The sequence below is a fragment of the Mastacembelus armatus genome, chromosome 10 (genome assembly GCF_900324485.2).
Source record: "Mastacembelus armatus chromosome 10, fMasArm1.2, whole genome shotgun sequence".
Taxonomy (NCBI): Eukaryota; Metazoa; Chordata; class Actinopteri; order Synbranchiformes; family Mastacembelidae; genus Mastacembelus; species Mastacembelus armatus.
Window position 1 is genome coordinate 13,331,673 of NC_046642.1, and position 25,306 is coordinate 13,356,978.

Here is a 25,306-nt window from a genome sequence, read left to right on the forward strand (position 1 = left end):
ATGGCTGAGGGGACTTGGGGATTTGTATTTTTTTATATTGTTGTTCAAAGGCCCCATGCCCACGAGTCCCACCATGTACACTTCTCTCTCTCTCTCTCTCTCTCTCTCTCTCTATGTGGATTTTCAGTAGGTCTTTTCTTATATAACAGTATTTTGAACATTGACAGAGTTTTGATATTGTTACTCTTGTAAAAATCTTTGCATATATTGCACAAGTATGAAACTTTTGCAGCATGCTGGATTGGTGTTTAGCACTGTTGTCTCACAGACAGAAGGTTCCTGATTCCAAACCCAGCAGGGGCCTTTCTGTGTGGAGTTTGCATGTTCTCCCTGTGCTTGTGTGGGTTTTCTCCAGGTACTCTGGTTTCCTCCCACAGTCCAAAAACATGTATGTCAGGTTGATTGGTGACTCTAAATTGTCCATAGGAGTGAGTGTGAGTGTGTGAGATTGTTTGTCTCTATGTGGCCCTGTGATGGACTGGTGACCTGTCCAGGGTGTACCCCTGCCTTTCACCCAAAGAGAGCTGGGATAGGCTCCAGCTGATCCCTGGGACCTTAAATAGGAATAAGTGGGTATAGATAATGGATGGATTCATGAAACTTTAGCTGAGCAGCAGCAACTTACACCACAAAGGACAATTACAGGGAGAAAGATCTTAAAGGTAAATTCTAGCATAACAGCCCAAGTAAAGGCAGTGAGTAATGTTGGTTATGCAGAATGAGCTCTCTGAACTTTGCTAAAAATGAGTAAACATTTGCCAGCGTGAGCTATTGCTAATATCAGACCAAGAAAGGCTATTGCAACAAAACCCATCTGTGTATTGAAGTAAGCAAAGATGGAATTAATTACTTATGAATTTAACATTTCATTTTTACGATGAAGAATGTATTATTACCTTTTCTGAAAGTAGCATTCTCTTGCTCTGTGCTGCTTTTAAATTGACAGTGCGCATTTATTGTCAAGCCTATGCAGACAGAGCAATTCAGAAATGGAGAAAGTTAAAGACAGGGCACCTGGGGGATGATTGGAGAGCAAAGGGAGAGAAGTAAACGGACAGAGCAATAATCAGAATACAACAACTCCTCTACATATAATGTTCCTTTTGTTGCACACATGAAGTGGTTGTGAATACCTCTGAGTGTAGTCCTCCAATAATAGGCTGTATACACACAGAAAAAAACACAGAGGCTAAGACCTGTAATCACAACCAAAATTTGTGGAGGAAAAGAAGAGCACAACAGAAGAAAAAGAGAAAAAAACATCAGCTTGTGTGACTTCTGCACACAGAACGTCGGGTATTTGCTGCAGCTGTCTGAACACCCAAGCCCTCACAGAGTGACTCCCGACTCAAAGGGCATCAGTCACAACACATACGCATTTACATCAGGGCTTGTGAAAATGTTATTAAGATCCTCCGTCGCCCTGTCTGAATCACTGTATCAACAGCATGACAGGAAGAGTGTATTAGGGGCGTGGGAGATCTTTACAGGGTTCTCCACGGACAACCTTCTATAAAAGCTTTAAGCACAGATGACTGTAAAGACCCACTGAGTGCTCCTTTGAGGACTCACTGTTGTGTTAAAAGTGGATTGCTTCAAGCCTCACTATCCATGCAGTATCTTTAGCTTCACTTTCATGTTTTACGTCTAATTATACTGATCTCGTAATTACACAGCAAGAAGGAAGGATTTTAATAGAAGCATTAAGGCGGACTTGAGTGATCTAAGTGGATATAAAATGGTGAATAAGCCACTGAACTCTGTTGCTGCAGAGTGTAGAAATACAAGGTTTGCCAGTGAGCAGCTGGAGAGACTCAAGTTGATGGCGCGTGTAAAAGCACCTCCTCTGGAGCATGGCTGAAAGATGAATGACTGGGCTGATATTGTGGTTCAGAAATAGGGAGAAAAACAAGGTTCAGGAATAAAACGTGCAATAAGAGCTTTTACTTACCTTAATAAGTGCATGTAAAACTCAAAATATGACTTCACATCACAGTTTCCGAGGATTTCAGATCACAGCACGTGGTTCGGCTGTTAAAGTGCCTGCTGGAGAAAATGCAAAGGCAACTCTTGTGTTTGGAATTTATCTGTGACATCACAGTTAAGACAGCGTTCTAGAATCCAATACCAGTATTCTGGAATCCAACTTGTTGGTTCTACTGGATTTGCTAAGTGCTGACTCACACCTTTATCTTAATTAACCCTCTCGGACTATGAAAAGAAACCACATTAACCACATGTGGAAGGAGCCGATCACATGTGCTAATGAATCGATCACTGCACTCGTCAGTCAAACTTCGATTTGCATGATACACTTGTCCTACAGCGTGCAGGAGCTCAAACACAATCCAGCCCTTAAACCTGCAGTAATTAAAATGTTAATCTGATAAATTTAAGAACTATTTCCTTATTTAGTCATCCAGCACTTACAAAGAAACACTATCATATATTTGAAGATATGTTTATGATTACCTGCTGAATCTATTCACTCTTTTTGCTCTGTTTTTTGGTGCCTAGTTGAACACACAAAACACAACAAAGTGATAATACTGTGTGTTTACAAGTATCACTTGTGACTTGGCCTACAACACATGGGGCAGTCATGGCCTAGTGGATTGAGAGTCGGACTTGTAACCCGAAAACTACGGATTCGAGTCTTAGGACCGGCAGCACTCTCTCCACCTTCAATACAACGATTTAGGTGAGACCCTTGAGCAAGGCAAGGCTGCCCACCCCTCTGGGTGTGTGTGCACTTTGGCTGGGTAATGCAATTTCCCCATTGTGGGACTTATAACTTGCTTAACACAATACTGATATTTTAGTAGCAAATCAAGAACAGACCCAGTGAAAACTATAGACTTCAGTGAAGGTGCCAGGTTATAGGGTGCGCATTTAAACACAGGATCCAACAAAGCCACTGCAATAATTTATTAGCAGCAGTCAGGGGCTGACGCATGGATGGATGGTGAGGAGTGGCAGTTCAAGGTAAGACTAGGTATGAGGACCACTGATTTATCACCCAGTTTCCAGTGAGAGAAATCTGAATTTTCTGACATGATTTGAAAAATGCCAGTCAAATGTGCCCAAGTATGGTCTGTATGTTTGAGATCTTAAGTTAACAAAAACACAGCCATCTTAATTTCTTCATTGCTTTGTTCGATGTTATAACTGAAACCAAACCTTGGAGGCAAAATCCAGCTTTACATCCTGCTTGACCAGAGAACTTTCTGCTTTCACTTTGGTCAGCAACTGTTGAAGTCTGGTCATCTGGTCAGTCAGGACCATAAAACTGTTGATGGTTTGAGTTGCTTTGTCAGTGTGTTCAGGATCATTCTGCTTTTGTAATGTCCTAAAACTGAGGGAATATGTATTAAAAAAAAAAAGAATTGAGTTCTGTACTGCTCACCCAAATTGAAGTCAACACCCTCAGATTAAACCTTAAGTCATCACTGTGTAACCTCCTAGTGACTGTTTGAGTGGAAACAAAACTAATAAAAAGGCATATGCCTTTCTTAATGTTTTCTGACTGTACTATACATCATCATAAGCTAGTGAACGAAAGGTTTGAATATAACCAGAAACTGTTGCAAATCCTCTTCTCACCTCTAAAGGGTCAAATCTGGCTTCAGTCGATCAATGAAAGCAGTGGGACCTCACTTTTCCCAGGAGGGCTAATTAAATTTTATTTATTTTATTATTATTTTTTTAGCAGAATAAAGAAATAGACCATTCTCCATGTCATTTTAGACATGACTCTGATTAGCGTAATAGTAACACTGTATCGTTACTACAATGAGGTTGCAGCATTAAACTTCTAGTAGTATATAATAACTGTACTAGATCATCGTATCACCCCAACGGAGTGAAAGCACATCCTTTAGCCAATCAGTACACAGATCACCGAGTCAAAAGGGCCAATCCCCATGTGGGCTTGTTAGGGACTTTGTCTTGTTTGTTTGGTCACAGGAGGGAACGTGTGTGTGTGTGTGTGTGTGTGTGTGTGTGTGTGTCCTCTCAGTGCTGTAAAAAGATATTGGGTTTGGTTTGCCGTTGCTGTGACTTAATGTAGGAAAAGGTTTTGTGACAGTAGAAGAAGAAACTGCAAAGTTGTCCAAATGTGTCCAGGAAGTACCTGTCTTTGGCTATTGTTTGATACCCAAGTTTCTGCAAATACCAAATTGCTGTTTTTTCAATACAGTGAATGTGTTTTTTATTTTTTGTTTTTTCACCAAACAGCCTTTATTCGTTTAACAAAAGTAGTTTATACAATATCTCAATCTACATTAGGAGCTGTTATAGTAAATGTATGACCCCTGAGTTAGTACATACGATTATGCATTTGACCAGACTTTTATTGCCAGATTTAAAAGTTGACGGTTTTCAAAACTTAGTGCAGCAGAAACATTTAGTCAACACCACTACGTAGGTTGGACACCCAGCTGTACCTATGGGGTTGCTACAGTTTACAGGATATTTGGGTGTGTGTACTAACAGTACAGTACACGTGTGGTTACATCTCTATTGTTGGTCAAGTGTAATGAGTAGGAAAGCAAAGAGCTGAGAATTCTGCTTTGTGTCCTTCTCCACTCTCCACACACCCCACCTGGTGATGGCTACCCAAACTGAGCCCAGCTCTGCTTTAAAGGAATTTTCTCTCTCCACCTTCACTGTCTGTGTCTGTTCATGAGGGATTTATTGAGTTTATATGTAAAGTGCCTTGAGATACTTTTTTTTTTTGCTCTGTGATATGCTGCTATACAAATAATGAATTAACCAGACTGAAGAAGGTCTAAGACCATCTGGGTTCATGTGTCTAACTGCCCCTAAAAGAGCGTTATTCCCTTGTTGTTTGGTTCTCTCAAGATCATTATGATGAATCATTCACAAATCGTGCTGTATCTTGACTGCAGTTAATTAGTAGCGAATTGTTTACTATATAAATTCCCAATCATTTAGAAAACATGAATATGCTCTGAAAGTCATGGAATTTTAAAATGTGTCAGTAAAAATTACACTCGTGCAGCATAAATCACGCCAACATAGCATAAAACACCCAAACCAAACACAATAAAATCCTTGATCCTTCAACAATGTTGACAGAACAGTATCAGTTCTATTCATCTTCAAGTATGAAAAGCATCTAATGCATTGTTTGTGCAGGCTTTAGTTTTTGACAGTGTGCTTATTTAGATGAATACAGCTACACTAGCTAAACCAAAGTTGCATGTCTCTGATATGTCTTAAAGCTCCCATCTCTGCTTCATCTCACTCCTCAGTGTCTCTTCTCCATTTCTCCTCCTCATTATTATTTTTTTTAATTCTGTATCCGCCTTTCCAATTCATTCTCTTTCTTATTTTACAGCATCAGCACCTTTCTTCCTTTTCTCTTTGTTTCCCTCACTGACTCTCTTCCTGAGTAAGCCTTTTAAACTCCCTTGAGACTGTGTGAAATTAGCTCCTGGCTTCTGTGGTCGGTAGAGCTGTGTGTGTGTGTGTGTGTGTGTGTGTGTGTGTGTGTGTGTGTGTGTGTGTGTGTGTGTGTGTGTGCGCGCGTACGTGTACGTGTGTGTGTCTTTTTGTGTGATTGGGTTGGCAAATTTTAGTTCAGTACAATTGTTCTCAGGACATTTTTGGCTGGTCCTCATAACTTCAGGGGGCTGTTTGAGGGTGATGACTTGGTGTGTGTGTGCGTGTGTGCTGGTGATGTCAGTGAGCAGTTTTTGTGCCTTTTACTGCCAGACATGATGCAGGCTGCTGTGTCCCTGTTATTTTATACGACAGTGAAGGAGAGCGATACTTGTTCAGAATGCTGTCCTCCTTAAACTTCCTCTTTCCTTTCCTCAAACAGCAGCAGTACTTTGTGTTTATCTAAAAATATCCAAATTTGTCAACCATTTGTCTTTGTGTGTATGCATGTGGGTTTGTGCGGGATCTGTTGTCATGACCGCAGTGTCTTAGTATGGCTCATATTGTGACTTTTGCCCCTGTACTTGTGCACGATACAACCTTAGGTTATAAATATTTAAATAAAGGAGATCTCGTGGTAGTTTTTCCCCATTTTATGACTGAAAGTTAATACATATTGCTGATGCCCCTTTTGTAAACACACAAAAAAACCTCTTTTATAGTTTTTGTTTTTATTATATCCTGTAAGCTTTAAAGACATAAGCAAAACAGTAATGCTTGAGCATAAATACGTGCGTAGTACCATTGATGAGATGGTTCCTTACTCTTAAAAGTCAGCTAAAACATCTTTGTAAACTGGCTTTTTTTTTACTGATCTGCGTAATTTTATTCCTTCTGGAATTTTTTATATTGGATGACCTCCAGAAAACCCACAAAAAAAAAGGCAGACTATAATTTTTCCATAACAAAGTGGAAAAGAAAAATCAAAACGTCAACTGTTTACTTTGCATCCAAATAGGGCAAACATAAAAACACTTTGTGAAAAGTTTAGTGCGAGAGCTCGTCTGGGGCCTGGCATGGATGTTTTCTCTGCATTCATTTGACTTGCGTTTAGTTTGAGAAAAACCTTAGAGACAGGTACAGCGCAAAGAACGCACACATAAACACACCCAAACAGTGAGATGTGAAAGCTTCTTCCCACAGGCTCCCTTTGAACTCACTACTGGCATTTACGCCGTGAACAGACAGGCAAACAAGAGAAAAAGACAGAATGTGTCAGAGCAGAATGAAGGTGAAGGGAAGAGTTGGGGAAAGGGGAAGTGATGGGAAGCTGAGCGCAGGACTGCTCTGACTGTTTCAGGACGGCTCAAACCTGCCAAGGGACGAGGAAACTCTGTAAACGTACCAAGGGGAACTGAGGTGGAGGAAAGAGAGGAGGAAGAGGAGGAGAGAATGATTAAACAGAGCAGAATAATGCACTTGGAGTAAAGAAAGGACATTTATCTCTCCGTCCTCCTGAGCTCTTTCCTTGTTTCCCCAGTGGAGCAGACAGATAAGAGAGATGATTGGCTTAACACTTGGCCCATTGCCACAGCTGCTCTATCACCACAGGATACCGACAGGAGCTGAGGGATTCTGTCAGATAGGTTGGTATTAAAAAAAGATAGGATAGTTTTGTACGGGAAGTTAGCTGACTGAATTTAAATCAGTGTGTTTGAATTCAGAGTGTGAGCTTGGACAAGAACAAGTACTGCCCGAAAATACACAGCTGTAAGCCTACTATCAGGGTCCCTTTCACACTCTTTTTGCATAATTTCCTCTACTTCTTATGCATTTTCACAGTGAGACTCAATAGACCTCCATTTAGAGTGCTAAATCTCTTGCAGAGGAACACACACACACACACACACACACACAAACACAAACAGAAAAGCATAAGTTGCAACATGCACTTTGTTGTGATTTCTTGCATCCTGTGCCCCTTTTTTTATGTGCTTAACTAATCTGTGTTTTTATTCATCTCCATTCTGGAGCTTCCTCATAGTTCATCAATGCAAAAACATTGATTCAATTACAGCCAGTGTGTCTTTTTATCAGCATAGGTCCCCTCTAATGCAACAGTGATTTCTGCAGTTTCTTTCCAAACATCACTTCCTGCACTATAAATTATTCCACTTTGGGTATTTAGACTTGCAGAATCCAGCAGAAACAGGTGGGCTATTAACAGTTTACAATTTTCCCTCTAAAGATCTATATCCTGCTCAACAGTGATGGCGTAGCAGCATCTGTCAGCTAGAGTGGAGAGAGTGGAAAGGATGCTGAAATGTTCAGAGCAAGCTGCAGAGTTTTTTTTTTTTTTGTTTTTGTTTTTTTTTTTTTAAATTCCCAGGTGCAGAGGAAAAAGACAACTGTGGCTTTGTTTTTCACACCAGCGAGAGGTTATGGATGCATGGCAGCCACTGGAAACGCACTGTGTGAAAGCTGAGACTGTTAGCAGCCAGCCAGCAGCAGAGTCTATTCATCATCATCCAGAATAAGGCTGCACGCTCGCTGCTGAGGTTTACCTCGCAGATAAGAACATGAAGCACCCACACTCTCAACACTAGTTTGACTTTCTGACAGACCTGTAGTCAAGTCGACAGGAAGACAAGAGACAACATTCCTGTTCTGCTTGTTTGGTACCTGTTTCCTCAGCCAATCAAACAGCCAGAGGCGGCAGGCGACAAACCTGTAGCCTTGTCAAACTAATCTGGTGATACGCTGTGTTATCTATTATTTATTAGACTGTGTCCAACAGGCTGTGTCCTCCGCAGCCTTAGATCTAGGTTGACCTCGACACGGCTGTCGGCTGCTGTTAGGCATACATAGTGAAGCAACGCTGATCTGACAGCTAAATGTCACCTGGGAACAGTTACAAACACGAGACCAAGTTAGGTGTGTTGAGAAAATGTCTGAATCACAAGCCAAGTGTTTCAGACTTTATATATATATATTTTTTTCCCTGTCAGTTTCCCGCTGCCTCCACTTTGATCTCATTCTTCTCAGTTCTTTCTCCATCACAGTGTTTAACTCGAACATGTGCCTGAGATTTTCTTCAGCTATCCCCCCCACCCACCCATCCCACCCCATTCTTTATCCTTGTCGCTTCCTGACTCGGTCACTTTTTCAGGTAGTCAGTCAGTTGTTCATTCATTCACTAACTCATTGATGGGGATGCACCAGCAGCCACGTTTCTCACTGCAGATATGTGTTCGTGACATCCCTTTAAGCACTGCCACACAGAGTAACTGCCATGACTGTGATAGTATGATAGTAATTGTAATAATATTTTAACTAGTGCCGGAGTGATTAGCAGATAAAGAATGTAAATTATGTTATTTTATTTGTTATGTGGAAATATCAACTACGTTCTGGGTCCAGTTTCTTAAATGTGAGAATATGATGCTGTTCCAACAGAAATGATAATATAGAATATAGATCAGCTGGCAAATTGTGGCATTTGTCATCAGTTTCCATTGTTTCAAAGACTAAACTATTATCTGATGAATATAAAAATGAATTCAAAGATGAAATATTCATTCATATTCATTCATTCTCTATATGAAAGAGAGAAGAAGAAGGTTTTTGGTTTGTTCTCTTTAATTTCATGTTAAATGAGTTCTTATATCAGACTTAAAGTAATTATGGTATCACTCTATACAAATTTGATGAATCTCAGATGAATAGGGAAAGTAAAGATGCCAGTACACTACAATTGAAGTACTGATAATCGATGTGTATCTGATATTCCCTCCCCCTACAACATTACCACTGGAGTGTGGGCAGTTTCACTTTTTTCTCAGGCTTTCTCTTTTCAGCTGTACAAATGACTTTCACATTTTTGATATTTCCCAAAGAGAAAATGTGTGCTTTAAAAAAAAAAAAATCATTATTGTAGCTTCTGACTTACATTATTTCAAGTTTAGTATAAAATCACTCAGTATTTAGATGATAAAATAGCTGTGGATGCCCTGACAAGTAATCATTTTGATATGTCCTAAGTGCCATTCTTCTACACCAGCTCCATTCTCTTCTGTCTTCTGTCGTCTATACTCTATCTGTTTTTGTCTTCCTTCCGACTTAGACCCTCTATTCTCTCACTGGGGAAGCGCAAAGTTTCCTGTTGCTCAGCTCTCGATCATCAGTCTCCCCCTTCGTCTTTTCTTTTCCCTTTGTTTCTTGAGCCTCTGGTTTTCCTCCTACTTTCTCTGCTCTTCTCACGACACTTTTTTTCTTCAAACTAACTCAATCGCCTCTTTGCACCAGTCTTCGTGTAATCGATTGATTTTCATGTTCAATATGCTGAAACTGAGAAGAAACGCACAAAAAAGGAAAGGAAGCCAGTCTGAAGATGGTATTTAACAAGAGTAAGAAAGAAGAAGTGTGAAGTTGTCATGATATTTTGAATAACTGATGCTCGGGAGAGAAAGTTTCCCCCCTCGTTAACGTGAAAAGAAAGGACAGAATGAAGAGGAAGCAGATTTTTTGAAGTTGGGCTTTGAGCCACATTGTTCAGTTTCTGGATCAGTTGTGGGATGTTTGCAGTGGTGAAAAAAGGAGTAGAGAGGAAGAGATTTGATAAATGAGGAAGACTATAAAAATAGAAAGCCAAGTGAAGAAGGGGGGAAGTAAGCAGAAAAAAAACAAACTTTTTTGTCTTACTATAGAGAGCTTGGATTGGCTGGGAATGCCAATGTTCTCATTGGTTAGCCTGATCCTTATGTAAATTCACAGTCTGGAGAGAAATCACTCTCGTATGAGCCTAAGTGTGTGTTACAGAGAGAGTGAAAGCAAGTGAGAAAATTACAGTAGCTTCCAATAAGTTATTCGTTTGAGTTTGTTCATCTATCCTCAAAAGCAGGTGAAATCCTTTGTGTGTGTGTGCGTGTGTGCGTGTGTGTGTGTGCGCGTGTGTGTGTGTGTGCGCGCGTGTGTGTGTGTGTGCGTGTGTGTGTGTGTGTGTGTGTTTGGGCATGTGCACCATATGCATGAGTGCCATAGTGCTCCATCTTCTCAGCAGCACATGCAATATTCAGTATTACATGTCTGTTTATATGACTGAGACGCTGCCTGTCAGCCTCCAGGACGTAGACACGAATACCCAACAGACTCCAGTGGAGCGGTGCTACAGGGAAGCAAACTCCCATCACTGTTCTTCTCATTGTGTCGCCTCTGCTCCTCACTCCCTTTTCTCCTTCTCCGTACCTGTTTTTTTTTCTCTTTAAGAGTCATCATCCTCTCTCATGTTTTCTCTTCGATCCAGTCCAGCAAGACGTTCCTTCATTCACCTCTTCTTTTCTCTTCCCTCACCCACTTCAGTGTGTCAAGTACATTTTTTTCCTTTTCTGTCTGTTTTGGTAGAGAGCTCCATTCTCTTGCTCGCTCCATTCTCCTGTGGACTTCAGTTTCACTACTGACAAATCTGTATTGAATGCATATATAAATAAGACACCGTTGAGGAAGTGACATATTATTTGTAAACAAATGTTGCTGTGGCTGTGTATGTTTCCCATTTATTTTTTTCCTGTCAGTTGGATTGTGTTCTGCTCGACTCGGCCACTGCAGCGATGGCTGTGTTGCTAGAGAGCGCGGCGTTTAACTCAGCTAGCGGCTCAGTTTTATACCGTTAGTGCTCAGTCAGTTGAGTTGAACCTGCATAACATCACGTGGGTGTGGGTTTGAGCGCTGGTCATATCGTTTATTAACATGTAAAGCCTCCAAAGTCACTTAGAAAACTACTGATCCAAATAATTTGTTAAGTGTGTGACAGTTAATGAGTTTCCATATTAAACTCTCTCTATTACGAGAATGCCCAGGAAGTCTGCATGAACCAGTAATCCTGTAAACCTTCATTTATATAATAGCTTTAGCTGCTCTATTAAAGGCCATATAAATTGCTAATAGATGTTCATGGGGCAGCTTTTAAAAAAAGGCACATTTTTTTTATTTTCTATATGTGAATTGACTAGCCTGAGTTCTCTTAGCTTTGTTAGATTAGGACATATTAAGTTATACTAAGGTTTTGATTATGGTTATGCTTCACATAAGCAGCTTGGCTGATTTCACACAAACTGCAATTTTCCAGCTAATGAGGAAAACATTTCTTGTAACATGATCATCAGTTGCACTATTTCTGTCTTTGAATGTGTGTGTTGCTTTTTTTTTTTTTTTTTAATCGGTTTTGAAACAAAACTGTGTCCACTTGTTCTACTCAGCACTCAGTAAAGTCTGCAGAGGCCTAACAGTAAAGTAATCCAACAGGACCCTCAACCTGCATGATAATATACGTCATCTTAGAATATCTGTCCTTTGTCGTCATGGAAACAAACACAAATCCCAGCCTCCAAAGTCCACATTCCCCTAATGTGGATTTTGTCGCTCTACATGCTACATCACCTGACTTCATCTTTTGCATGTGTCATAATTGCTACAGTCACTAGAGGTCATCTGACAATAACACACTGTTGTTCCCAATAACCTGTCAGCACAAACAGGTGGACTGTTTCAGGAGATCTGATGAAGTGTATCTCTGAAATCCAGTCTCTGCTCTGTTTTACTGTTTGCTCACAGAGCTCATATATCAGCTTCACAGAGTGCTAATCAGATCCCAGACCAGTGCTTGTTTAAAAGACGTAGCCTAAGGAGGAGAGCAGAGATGTAGTGGAGAGAGAAGAGGAGGAGGAGGAGAGGGGAATGAATTAGAGACTATGGAGGATAAAGATGAGGAAGAGGTAGAATTTGGCGAGGATCCAGAACCATGAAAAAAAAAAAAAAGCATAAAGTACACGGTAAATTTTTACTGCAGTTTAGTTTCCACCGAGAGGCCAGATTTGCATCGTCATCCCCCTGATTATCACATCTACAGTCACTCCAGGTATGGCATTGCCTATTTTAATGTTAATGAAAGTGTTTGTGCAAATTCACAAACAGTATAATTGTGCACACACACACACACACACACACACACATTCAGTAGAAGTTATGTCTGCTCAGAGAAGCTAATCCGGCTAAAGCATTTGGTTCCCCTGGGAATCAATTGTGTTTCTTCACTGCCACTTCATATTAAAGACTTCCTCCGGGCCTTTAGATGAAATCTCCATCGTCACTTTAAACCAGAGAAAAAGTTTGAACTCATCCTGTGGAGACTTCGAAGAGGTCATCAGAGAAATTAAAGACATTTTGAGACCGACCTCACAAGTAAAAAATAAAAGCATTGATTATTAGTAAGTAATCTCTTGCTGCTCTGCAAATAGGTATAAATAATAAGTTACATGCACACCAGCATCTGGATTTTTTGAGACCTATCATGGTTTGGAACATATTCATGATGAGGTAGATCAATAATGTCCTTGTATACATTATTAGTAAATTATCCAGCCTTCTTATTGAATGCATTATTATGCAGGTTTTTGTTTTCCTTTTTTTTTTTTTTTTTTGTCAAATTTGTCAACCCCCCACCAGTAATTAGCAACATCAACAGGAACATATATTTGCTGATACAGAATACCAATCTGATATCTATTCTTCTGTTTTAAAAAAGCTCCAGACTTCATTCAATATATTTATATAAACATGATGAAACTAATAACTGTTCAGAGTTCAGGGGCCTACTGTGTCTGAATAAATGTACAGCAACTGATGGCAAGTGAATTTCATTAAGATACTGACAAAAGAAACTCTATTTCTTATGGCTACTGATTATCTGATACCAAATTGATGTCTTGAAGTTAAATTGGCCCTGACAGATTTTTCCATTCATCATTTTTTGTTTCTGATGTACTGCTGCCTGCAAACATGACAAATAATGACTGGAAACCTGAATATGTTTCAAAGTACCATGGTCAGCATTTCCAGGTTTCTCAAAACTGGGGTAAGACCTTCTTCGGGTTTCTGAAACTAGGATATGATGTTTCATGAGCTAACACAAAACACAACGACTGTCCTCCAGAAAAACTGAGCTTTACCCACTGACTCATAAAACATCCAAAGTTTATATTGGGTAGCCAGAAAGAGATGATTAACTTTTATTGTTTACCACAGCAAAAAAAAAATCAGAAACACTAGAGACTGGCATTCACAATGAGCAACAACTCAGCCAAGTAACCATAATGCCGAGGACACGGCGATGTGTCGTTGGCTTCTCTTTTTTTCCCTCTGCACCTCTTGTTGATACGTCTGCCCCTTTTCCCACCTCTGGGGAACCTGCCTGAATACTGTAGCCTAGTTTAGCTGGATCATCAAATTGCTAAACAGCAACATCTAATGGAACTACTCACTGTGACATGAAGGTATTTAAACACAGACATGTAGTCAATTAACCATAATTAAAATAGAAGCACTGCTAAATAACTTGCATCATGCACAGTTTTTTAATAAAGGAATCTAATTTTCACTGACAGCTGTTGTGCTAAATTTTAAACAGATTTTAATTAAACTCCCCCCACCAAAAAAAAAAAGACTTAATTAAACAGTTCCAATTTTTGTCTATAAGCAAGCTCTGCACAATGTTAGCTACTTTAAAATAACACAGTTGACTTCACCGTGACGCTCCACAACGAAAATCCCAAAGACGATATGATAATAACGACACAGTTTTATCTCCTTGTAATCACTTTGAAGGGTATGAATGACATTGGGGCAGTGTCGCAGTGAGCTAAACAGCCAGTTAATGCTTTTGAGATGAGCGCACTAAAATATTAATGGGGGTCCTGGGCAAGGAAAGGTCATCTCTGAGACTTAGACTGAATAATAAGAGAGCTAGCAACTGCTGTGGACCTTAAGCAACACCAGCTGTTTTAAAAAAAAAAAAAAAAAAAAAAAAAAACCCGGAACAATAGAGTGTGTCATGCAGCAGCGCCTCGCCTGCAGTCCTCCGCTGGACGCAGCAAATGCTGTTATCTGATGAGAACAGATGAAACGATTTATCTTCTACACACAACAAGTTTGTATCTGCAGGTCAAAATGAACTCAGCTGCAAATACCAACAGGTTGCAAATTGTCCAGATGGTAGAGAAATCAACAAGACAACAAACAAATTTATGGCACAGACTCTGGTTCAGATACATCCACGCAGACAAGGTTATCCACTGTTTCAAATAGCACCTCAAATGAGCTCTGACAAATTCTATTCATGGTTCCTAAGGGATTACTCTGTGTCTGTCTTTCTAGTACTATCATTTACAGTATATTGATAATCAACAACAAACTCATCTAGTATTTAATACATTAAAGTATTAAATACATGACAGGAAAGATGATAGGATCTACTGCAGCTCTTCTAAGCCACCTTCAGCAGAAGTTTAGCGTTGACTGCTTTTAACTGTGGCCTCATTTAAGTAGATAGACTAACAAATCGAAAGATCAAGATGTTTCTTAATCAAAGTGAGTATTTTTCAATTACAGATCTCAGCAAGGGAAATCTATAAATAAATTTAATTGTAGCTTTAACTAAGGATAACCAGCTAACATTAATTTCACACAATTTACTTTTCTGCCTTTGCTATTATAATTATAGCATAACTTTTCCATTTCTATGAGCTATTATGAAGAATAAGTTTTTCTAAGTTTTAAAGTTACTCCTTTTGTAACTCCTTTTTGACCAAATCGTTACTGCATTTTAGTTTTCTAGGACAAAACATACAATACCTACCCTCCACGAAAAGCTTCTCTCATCTCTCGTCCTCTCCATCATGTCTTAGCACAAAAAAAGATGCTTAAATCCTACGCCTGTTCCCCATTCCTCTACTTTTGCACAACTTCCCTGCCTCTCCCTCTTTCCTTTCCCCCTCTGTCTTTATGCTGTGCCTCTGCTCGAAGCCTGTGCAATTTGCCCTCGATGTGTTTTAAATTACATGCCACATCAAATAAGGCTATCTCTGAGGCCGTGAGCACGAGTGCTGTGAGTGTGAGTACAAGCTTGTGCATGTGGGAGCCTTTTGGTATTCTGCCACCTTCAGAATCAGATTCCTATTAAATGAATCTCTAGAGTTGAGCTCAGAATTCAGACGAACACAGGATTATAATGGAGCTGATAGACACAGCATATTGTGTCATTATCACTGACCTTTCTTTCCTTCCTTTCTTTCTTCCCTTTATTCCTCTGCCTCATGTCTGCCAACATTTAAAGGAAGCAGAGGTAAGTAAATCCATTATGTTTGTAACTTAGTAATAGTACTTTGAAACATACTGCAGTACTGTACCTTCCTAGTATGTATTGCAAGGCTGGAGAGGTTTTGCTGATTTAAATGCATAGCAGGTTGGTTGGCTGGTCAGCCATAACTTGGTATAGTTCAGCATAATAATAAACCCGTAGTGAATGTAGTGTTTAAAGCACAAGTCATTGTATTAGCACAGAATGGTCTCTCATCTCACTCTAAATGCTATAGGCTTTTGTGGGAACTCTGCAGAAATTACATTTGCTACAGTAACATCCTACTTTGCACTTTCACAGCCATAAAGGATCATTTTATAATAGACACAGAGGAGGGGAGATGGACATAAAATAAAAGAAGAAAAGAAGGAGGATGAGTGAAGTAAGGACCTGAGGGAGATGCTAATTAGGTTTCAGCTCAAACTTTAGTGCTGTCTCAAATGTCGGCACTTGTCATATATAGAACTAGAACTAGTAAATCATCTATCTATCTGTCTGTCTATATCTATCTGTCTATACCTGTCTATCTATCTATCTTTCCTTCTTTCTTTCTGTATTTTCTTCCAGTAATAAAGGAAAGTGGAGATCCTTGTCTCTTGCAGCAGGTTTTCTCTGCCTGGCTCACATATTGTCACTGACACAGCCTGACTCCCTGCTGATACACATACGACTCACTCTGGGACCTATTTTAGATGCAGACATGACCATTGTGAATGTTGTGTGTGTGTGTGTGTCTGTGTGTGTGAATGGTTATAACTCACATCATAAAAAAAAAAAACCTGCAACTTCTTCCAGTGTAAACCACATTTTCTTACCCTTTAACCTGGTATTTGGCATTTATAAACACTCTATAAGTATTTCATTTAAAATTCACATGAATGTGGTTATAAGCAGATGTAAGTCTTTGTTAATGTATTTTTAACAGCGGCGTGGGCACTTATAAGTGGAGGCTGGTATTTAACCAGATGATGAATGACATTATAGTAAAATGCAGTGGGAATAAATAGGCTTTCAAGGGAGCAATTATAGTTGCTAACAAATACTTTCTTATATGCTGTGCTGAAAGCTGAAAACTCTCCAACTATACCACTGCTGTGTTCATCTATATATTTAGGACTACCAAATTGTTTCACTTATATACATGATATGCCCATACATAATATACTATACAACACTACACAGTGCTTAAGCCTCTGCTTTTTTTTTTTTTTTTTCCCCCCCAAACATTTTAACTGCTCTGCAACCTAGATGTCTCTTAATTCAGCAGGGTATCTGCTTTGAATGGAGCCTTTCAGTCAGTAATTGTGCACTAAATGATCAAAACCTCTGAATAAAGCCAATTATTTTGACTGTCAGTGTTTTTAGTTGATTAATCTTTCTCCATGACTGTAGATGTTACTGTATGTGAGAAATGAGGGAATGTTTATCTTTTTCCTACAACAACCATAGCGTCGCTTCTTGAATTTTTTTTTGTGTAGAAGTCCACGTTGACCTTGACATCAAATGCTTTTGTCCATCAGGTTTCTCTGTTTTATTCATATCCTTTTTTTGACAGCCCAAAGAAGCTTTTACCTTTCAATGTATTTTCCTTTTCTTCTGCAATCATTCATCTTTACAAAACCCGAAAAACTGACTATGAAAGAACAAACGCAGAGAGGAATGAGGACAGGATTCGCAATAGTTTGATTTAGTATTTGGGCTCTTCCTCTCTTTGGTCTACGAAATAATTCAATATTATTCTCAGCATGGTGTTATTTTTTCATAACAGTTTCTTGTGTTGTGTTTCCACACAGGATGACTACTTCAAAAGCTGGGCTCCTGCCAAGTCTCTAGACCAAGGTGAGTCCTGCTGTTTGTGTGTAATCTTTATATTGGAAGGATAACAAGACTCTACTTTTTGAGTACCAATTAAAATGTGTCAATGGTATCGGTCAGTTTAGACAACATTAAAGATTGTTTTGTTTAATTTCAAGACAGATTTACCATTACATTTTTAAAAACAACTCTCAATCCTCTGCAGTATAATGTCAAACACTGTCATGTCAGTCACAAGAAAGAATGGAGAATGGATTTTACACACTTACATGTTGAAACTGCAGCTTCTACCAGACGGCACCAGTGTCAATATACTACAATGCTATGATTATACTGCTATACTACTGAAGCTTGACTGGGGTTTTGTATACCTAATTTATGCTTACTTCACATCATATATCCTTCACTCAGTATTTTGCAGTTTATAGCATGTACATTCGAAGGACTCCAAATAAATTAACTGTGCTGCTCAGTGAGCTGCTGCCAACAACCAATCATCTCTTTATGTGTGTGCGTATGCGTGTGTGTGTGTGTGTGTGTGTGTGTGTGAGCGCGCGCGCGTATGTATGCACCTTTTACTACTCACATAGTGTGGACTGAAATCTGTTTATACATTAATATTGTGTAGACTGGGCCTAGAATTTTGTTAAATTTTAGATTAGTCTCCATGAGATTAATGTAAGTGAATGTAAAGTCCCCACGAGGAATCCAAACAAACACGTCGGCGTGTGTTTCTGTGTGTGTTTCTTTTTCCAGTGCAGCTATTCACACTTACATACTGCCTATGAACTTACTATGCCAACAATGCCAAGTCAAGTTTATCAATCATGCTTAAGTGTGTAATGCCCTTAGATCCAGAGTAACTCTTGCCTAAATTCATTTATTACAAATGCTTGCTCACTCTTCATCTCAATGTCTCTCTCTCTCTCTCTCTCTCTCACACACACACACACACACACACACACACACACACACACACACACACACACACACACACTGTTTGTTGATTCGGCTGCAGCTCTCTGAACAGCACACCGGACTTTAAATCTTTATACCATCAAGTTTGTTCTGCTCTCTGCTAGCTTGATTTTGCATACTGTATCTAGCACAGTAACTATAGCTCTTCAGGGAAAGCCTTGCTGGGCAGGTTTATCTGGGCCAGCTCCTTGTGGATACTGAGTCTAATGAGAGCAGCTTCGCCTCAGTTCATGAGATTCTGAAGCTACACTGTATTTTCTGTAGAGACGCCTAAAAGCAAAAAGTAAACAGAGCTTCATTCTCTTAGCAAGGGACTAAATACATAAAATTCTATGGAGGAATCCTCTGAGCAAAAATCCAGGGGACTTGCATGTAGTGAAACTTGTGATGTAGATGCTGTACTGTAAAAAAAAAAACCTTCAGGGAACACTAAGGATTGTGGCTCTGCTTTGATTCCCACTAAGCCCAAACTTTTTTTATAACATTTACAGTATATTTGTTACTTTACTAATATTTCATTCAGGTCAGAGACCAAACCAAGAGGGCTTCACTGTTGATGTCATTGGCAGCTACAGAAAATAAATAACCCTACAGAAAGGACACTCACTGCCCTGGTAGAGGTGCAATTAATATTTAATATTTTGTTGTCCACACACACACACACTCACACTCAAGCACCGTTCACCTCCTAGTTTTATGTTTCACTGTAGTGCTGTATTGTCCTCAAAGTAAAATTTCATTATATAATTTACAGTTTATTATTGTTGCTCTAGCCATCTGTTCCAATAGCTAGGATAAAGTTGTACTCACCAAAGTAAAGTTCAGGTTACGCTCGGAAAAAACTCATTTGTAGGGCGTGTTGTTCGACCACATGGAAGGCACATTTGTTGTGGACAGCCAATTCAAAGGCAGAGGGAAAAGCCAGCTATTATAGAGAGGAAGGAGATATGATGATAAATAAGGGACTAAAGGTATGAACGGTAACAAAATAACTGTTTAACCAACAAAAACTGTTGCTGAATGCAGCATCAACAGTAAAAACTGGGCCAACTGAGCAACAAACACAGGAGTCTATTTATAATCTTTTATTTGGAGGTGAAACTGAAAGTTTTCAGCTTCCAGACTCTCCTCACCCTACCGGTTACCCCTTGCATGTGAGTCACTACAACAGTTTGACAGGTCACAGTGAGGTGATTGTGTGTGCTTGACAGTGTGACATCGGCCCATTTCTCCAGAGAAACACTGCATGTTGAAGAGCTTTGTGCCAATTAGACTATTTATGGGAGAGCCTAAAAGCATCTTTCTGCCCTTTCTGCTGCAGCGTTGCACTACAGCTACAGCACGACTGCTCCCCTGCTGCAGAGCTCTAAACGCTCCACTCCTGCTCTGTTCACTATGCATACAGCAGTCACTCCCACAGAAGCAACAAACATGAGAAAAATAACTAGACAGCGAATAAATCATGTGAATCAGACAGACTAGCCTCTTTTGGAAAGATTAGCTGGTTTCATGTGGTGTCATGCTCCTGCTAAAACTGATAACGTCACCTTTTGACTCAGCATGACAGGCTGAGTCATCCTTAAAACTATAATATGGACTGGCTGAGTACTTCTTATGGCTTTATCTTTAAAATCAATACCTCAAATAGTGTTGAGGGACATTTTTTTCAAATGGCTCTCTTTAAAAGGCAGAATTCACGGTGTGTAAATGAATAGGCAGCTACATGAACACTGTTCAGTCTGAAGAGCGCCTTTAGAGCTTTAGTGGATGAGAATTTCTGGAGATTCTAGAGAAAATGTAATAAAAAAAAAACAATGAATTTGAGGAAATTGTGTAATGAAGTTGATGTATGGCGTGATGTGATATCAATAACCTGATGTGTGTGGTCAGATTACAAAAATCATATTGAAATGACAAGTGTGCTCAGGACACTTGATCAGGGGTGAGAACAGAAGAAAGGATAGGCAGCATCAATCACCACCTGCTGATCTCAGCTCGACTAATGAATCACTGGTCACCCTCAGAGCAGCAGCAGGAAGGTTGATGGGGGGGGGGAATCCAGTCCCTTGATGAATCACTCAGCTCCTCTCAGTAGCATCTAATGAATGAAAGCAGTGTGATCACAAATGGATTATTGGAGATACTGAACAGTGAGAGATCAAATCCACCAGTGGTAAATCTGTTTTCCAGACTACTTGCGGCTTAACGAGGTCAGGCAGTTGATTTGGAGCTTATTGTGGAGCTGTGGTAAGCATGTATTCGAGTTCAAAGTAATCCTAGGGAATTTCAGAATACATCAGCATCAGCTATACACTATACAGCCAGTTGGCAGCTTTGCCTCACTGTAATGAGCACATGGTCCGGCTCATCAGGGTACTACAGCAAGCCTGATAAGATATTATATATATATAATTTTAATATAATTTTGTCCACCCTGTTTATATCAGTGAGGCTAGGCTAAACAACAGATCTCAGTCTCAACAGTAACACAAACTACAGCCTCCGGAATGATCACACAGTTGAATCAACACATCTCTAAATCAGTTTTGAACAAAAATTGAACATTATCACCTTCATGATGGGAGGGTTTATTGCAGAACTGTTATAGACTGCATCACTAAACTACCATCCTGAGTGCTGATGATACTATAGGTGCATTTAAGATACCAGAAGTGCAGGTTGCAGACCAATAACTGCCTGAATCAGATACTCATTATGATTTACAGTATAGTGGTGTGCTAAGACTTTAAAACAGAATAATGCTTGTCTTTCACCGGAACACATGTGGATATGTTTTGTTTTGTTTCATTTATCTGCCATTTATGGCGCGAACCAATTCTCTTTGTTGTCCCCATTTGTGCATGGTTTAAATTATATGGAAGCAGCGGCCTAACATCACATTTACTGTCATGAAAAACCTTGCATGCAATTTTTCGGAAGACTGACATCACAAATTTAACATTCTGTGGAGCTGAAGTTTCTGTCATTTTTCTCTGGCAGCCAATTTACTAAGCCGGCAGAGTCTCATAAAAGTGCTGCTCCCTACAAAATATATTCATGCAACAGTGTGTCCTGAAACCTGAATCACTGTCTTTCTCTGTCTTTTGCCTTTTCTTTAAACACCCCCCCCCCCCCCCCCACATGCTCTCATCAGTGTCTTAGTAGCTCTTTATACTTTCAGACAATCTATTTCTCATCACTTCTTAACGTCATATGGCTGCGTTTCTGTTCATTGTTTCTCCAGAATGTTCTATTGTTTTTGACATATTGAGTTCATCTCTGGGAAATTACATAATCAACTGTGGGTGAATCAACACACCACAGTGACACACACACACACACACGCGGACAAGCGTCTGGAATAATTAGTTGTTAGAAGTTTTCATATATATGTGATTAATATTTTAAGAGGGGGTTTTTTATTTTTTTATCAGATTTCATCTGTGTGATTGTAGTCATGACTCTTCTTTTTCTTTCATCAGCATCTTTTGCCCTGCAGAAAGTATTTAGTAGAAACACTCAATAACATGGTTCCCTGACTTACTCTATATACTGCAACTTGCATCATTCAGACGTAAAGCTGACAGTTTGTATGGTTGCTTTTATTCAGGCCACAGTCAGATCCCTGAGACTAAAATGGGAGGTTTTTTGTGTGGAATAAATATTTCATTAAGGTATTTTGTACTACATTTGTCTGGATTAGGAAACAGATTTCTGAAGGCATTACATTTTGTAGACTAATTTTAATTGGATTATTAATGTCTGTATCAATTTTACTGACAAATGCAGATATACATTTGCAGATATGTAAATGTTGCTCCTGCGGGTTAATTTGGATAAATGTTAGTGTTGTTGTCAAGACCATTTAAGCCAAGACCGAGACCTTTAAGGGGTTTTTGCAATGGCACATGATTGTTTCCATGGTGACAGCTCTTTGACCCATCTATTCGTCAGTCATAGATGGTGAACCTGTACATGTTATGTTTAATGCTGAAGAGCTGTGTACAGAGGCAAGTGTGTGTATGGGTGTGTGTGGGTGACACTGGCCTGTGTCCCAGACAGCCCAGCTTGCCCTGTGGGTGGATTATGCTGACATTTGCTGTACTCAGTTCTATGCTTTATGGCATCGTAACTGTCATTTGGTACATGATAACAGACACAGGGGCAGCACAGTGGTTTAGTGGTTAGTACTGCTGCCTCACAGCAAGACGGTTCCTGGTTTGAAACCTAGCAGGGGCCTTTCTGTGTGGAGTTTGTCCAATTGGTGATTCTAAATTGCCCATAGGATTGAATGTGAGCGGGTGTGGTCGTTTGTCTCTATGTGGGCCTCTGGTGACCTCCAGAGAGGTAGGATCAGCTCCAGCAAATTCCTGTGGCCCTAAATAGGAATAAGATAATATAGATAATGGATGGATGGATAAAAGATGCAGATGAAGCTGATGTAGAATTAATGTTATCACAAGGATGTCTTACACAAGCTTTTGCTGAAAGCTTTCAACTAAAGCTGCAACTGATAATTTTTTTTTTAATTTTAGGTTTTCATTACTCTTTCAATTTTGTTCTAAAAGATATCAGATTGATGTTAGACTCTAAAATGTCACATGAAAAATGATGTGTTTTTATTTATTCATTTATTTGACCCACAGTTCAAGACCCAAAGATGTTCAGTTTTCTACAATGTATGAAAAGGAATGTGCCTCACATTTGAAAGGAACATAAATTATCAGGGTACAGTAGATAATCACAGTGGTAGTTCTGATTACTTATGCAACTAAATCTCACATTCACACATCAGCTGAGCACACTCCATCTGCTGGATTAAAACAAAAAACAAAAAAAACGTGAGATTCTGCTGAAAGCTCCCAAAAAACTAAAAAAGGATCTTGTGTTAGGATTACTTTGTCAACCAGATATATCCACGGTCTATATTGCTCAACAGAAGAAAGACTAGTGGAGGGTTTTTAAAAGGATTTAGGCCTCACAAAGAGGATGAACTATAAGTGACATGCTTCTCCACAGTCTTTGGCATCTCTATAAAGAGCTTGTGGGAACTGTCATTTTGGTATCTGTTTTGATGCTTATTCTAAACCTTAAAGTTTGTTTGTTTGTCGAAGCAAATCCAATATCTTGGATTTATTTATTTATTTATTTCATTTTTTGGGTCTATTGTACCTGTGCAGAGGAATTTGAGCAGACACACCTGCATTTTGTCTTTTTTTTTTTTTTTTTTTTTTGTTCATATTTGGAATTGGTTTATATGAAACACAGGCCCACACTTTGGTTGTTGCTTTCGCTCTCCACCCACCTGTGACTGACTGAAGCAATCTGGAGTGAGAGAGGTTACCTTGTAGTCATTAAAATTTCAGTTATGGCCTGACATTTACTTCTACTTTTTCCATTTACAAGGAGGCAATCAAAAAATCTGGAGCACAGAAATCTGTTTTTTGACTACAGCTATAATGGAGATCAGGTCACACATTCTGCCATTAGCACAAATTTAAAAGAATGTTTTTTTTTTTGTTTTTTTTTACTTCTTGAACTCAACTCTGATATCTCCAGCCATGTTAACACACTCAGTGTTGTGTACCACTATTACCTTTTTTTTATGGATCCTCTCTGCTGCTGCTCTCTGAATTTCAACATTCATCTGAAACTTAAATCCTTCTTCCAAGGTTAAACAGAATATTTATTTAGTGTTGGTTTTCTGCATCAGTGTTGTTTTCTGCACAGTCCCATCTGTAAAGATCCAAACGTTGCCCTGAAAAGGCCTTTAGAGAGTCCTTGGCAGCAAATAATACTGTCAGCAAGACTAGTGTTGGAATCAGTATTCTGGCTATTTCATTCTGGCTTCTTGTATATGGACGTGCCCAACGGATTTGTGAGGCTGAGATTGCAATGCATTATCTAGAGAGAAGAGTCAAAGGGGGAACTACAAATGGCAGACAGCGTCCCATTATCACAGCAGGTCCAGAGGAGCACAGGAGAGTCAAACTGGCACCGAGAGACAAACGGTTCACACAATACAAACAAAGAAAGAGAGACGACTGGATTTCAAAGTTCACAATTTTTCAGGTGTTCACCACTCTTGTTCGCCTAATTCCATTACATCATGAATAAGTGGTTGCTATGGAAACCATTTTGGTAGCAGAAAGAAAGTCATTTGTGAAGCACTCAGGTTTGGCAGTAGAAGCCAGAAAACAAAGCTTCATGAATCTGGTGCTTTCAAATTGCTAGTCAGTCTGATTAGACGTGGCATTGTGTTTTCCCAGCAGAGTGTTTGTCATTGTCATATATTTCATCATCTATTTCTCCAGCTCACTAGGCCTCTGTCTCTCTGAAGATATGCTGTATGTCTGCTCCCATTTCTCACTGGTACATCTTTAATCTCGCCTTAACTCTGTCAGTGCTTTTTAATACATTCTCAGATAACCATCTTTGACCTGCGCCTGGAAGGAGTTAAAAGAATTAGAGAGAAACTGATAAGAAAAGAGACAGATAGCACAACAAACAACAGTGAGCACCCCAGGTCTGTGTATTAAATGGAGTGTGAGCTGGAGCAAGAACAAATATCTCATTTCAGTGTAATGTGCTAAGGGTTTGTAGCTCGCTCTCCAGGCGTTCTTTAAACATTGTTTACTGCTCTGATTTTAATGGCTTGTTGGCCACATCATAAAAAGTGACTCAATATCCACGACCCTCGGCTCAGCTCTTATCGCACGCTTTCAGAAGGGTGAGCACTCACAGTGTTGAGTCTTAATACATAAATGGTACTATCAGCTGAAACCTCCACCTGCATACTATAGTGATTTCAGGTGCAGTAAATTAGCTAGTCACACACACACACACACACATACACATGGGCTGAGACTTAGAGAAAAGAAATACATGCAGTCACACCAAGGGTATTGTTCATTTAAT

General features: G+C 39.5%; 1 protein-coding gene across 2 annotated transcripts in view; it reads left to right on the forward strand.

The window, feature by feature from the left end:
• The window catches only part of spock1 (SPARC (osteonectin), cwcv and kazal like domains proteoglycan 1), an 85,059-nt gene that overhangs the window by 26,173 nt on the left and 33,580 nt on the right, over positions 1 to 25,306 (forward strand). For both annotated transcript variants that reach the window (XM_026330390.1, XM_026330389.1), the window contains exons 3-4: positions 15,572 to 15,580; positions 17,389 to 17,434. In XM_026330390.1, the coding sequence (XP_026186175.1) occupies positions 15,572 to 15,580; positions 17,389 to 17,434 (55 nt within the window). The remainder of the gene's footprint in view (positions 1 to 15,571; positions 15,581 to 17,388; positions 17,435 to 25,306) is intronic.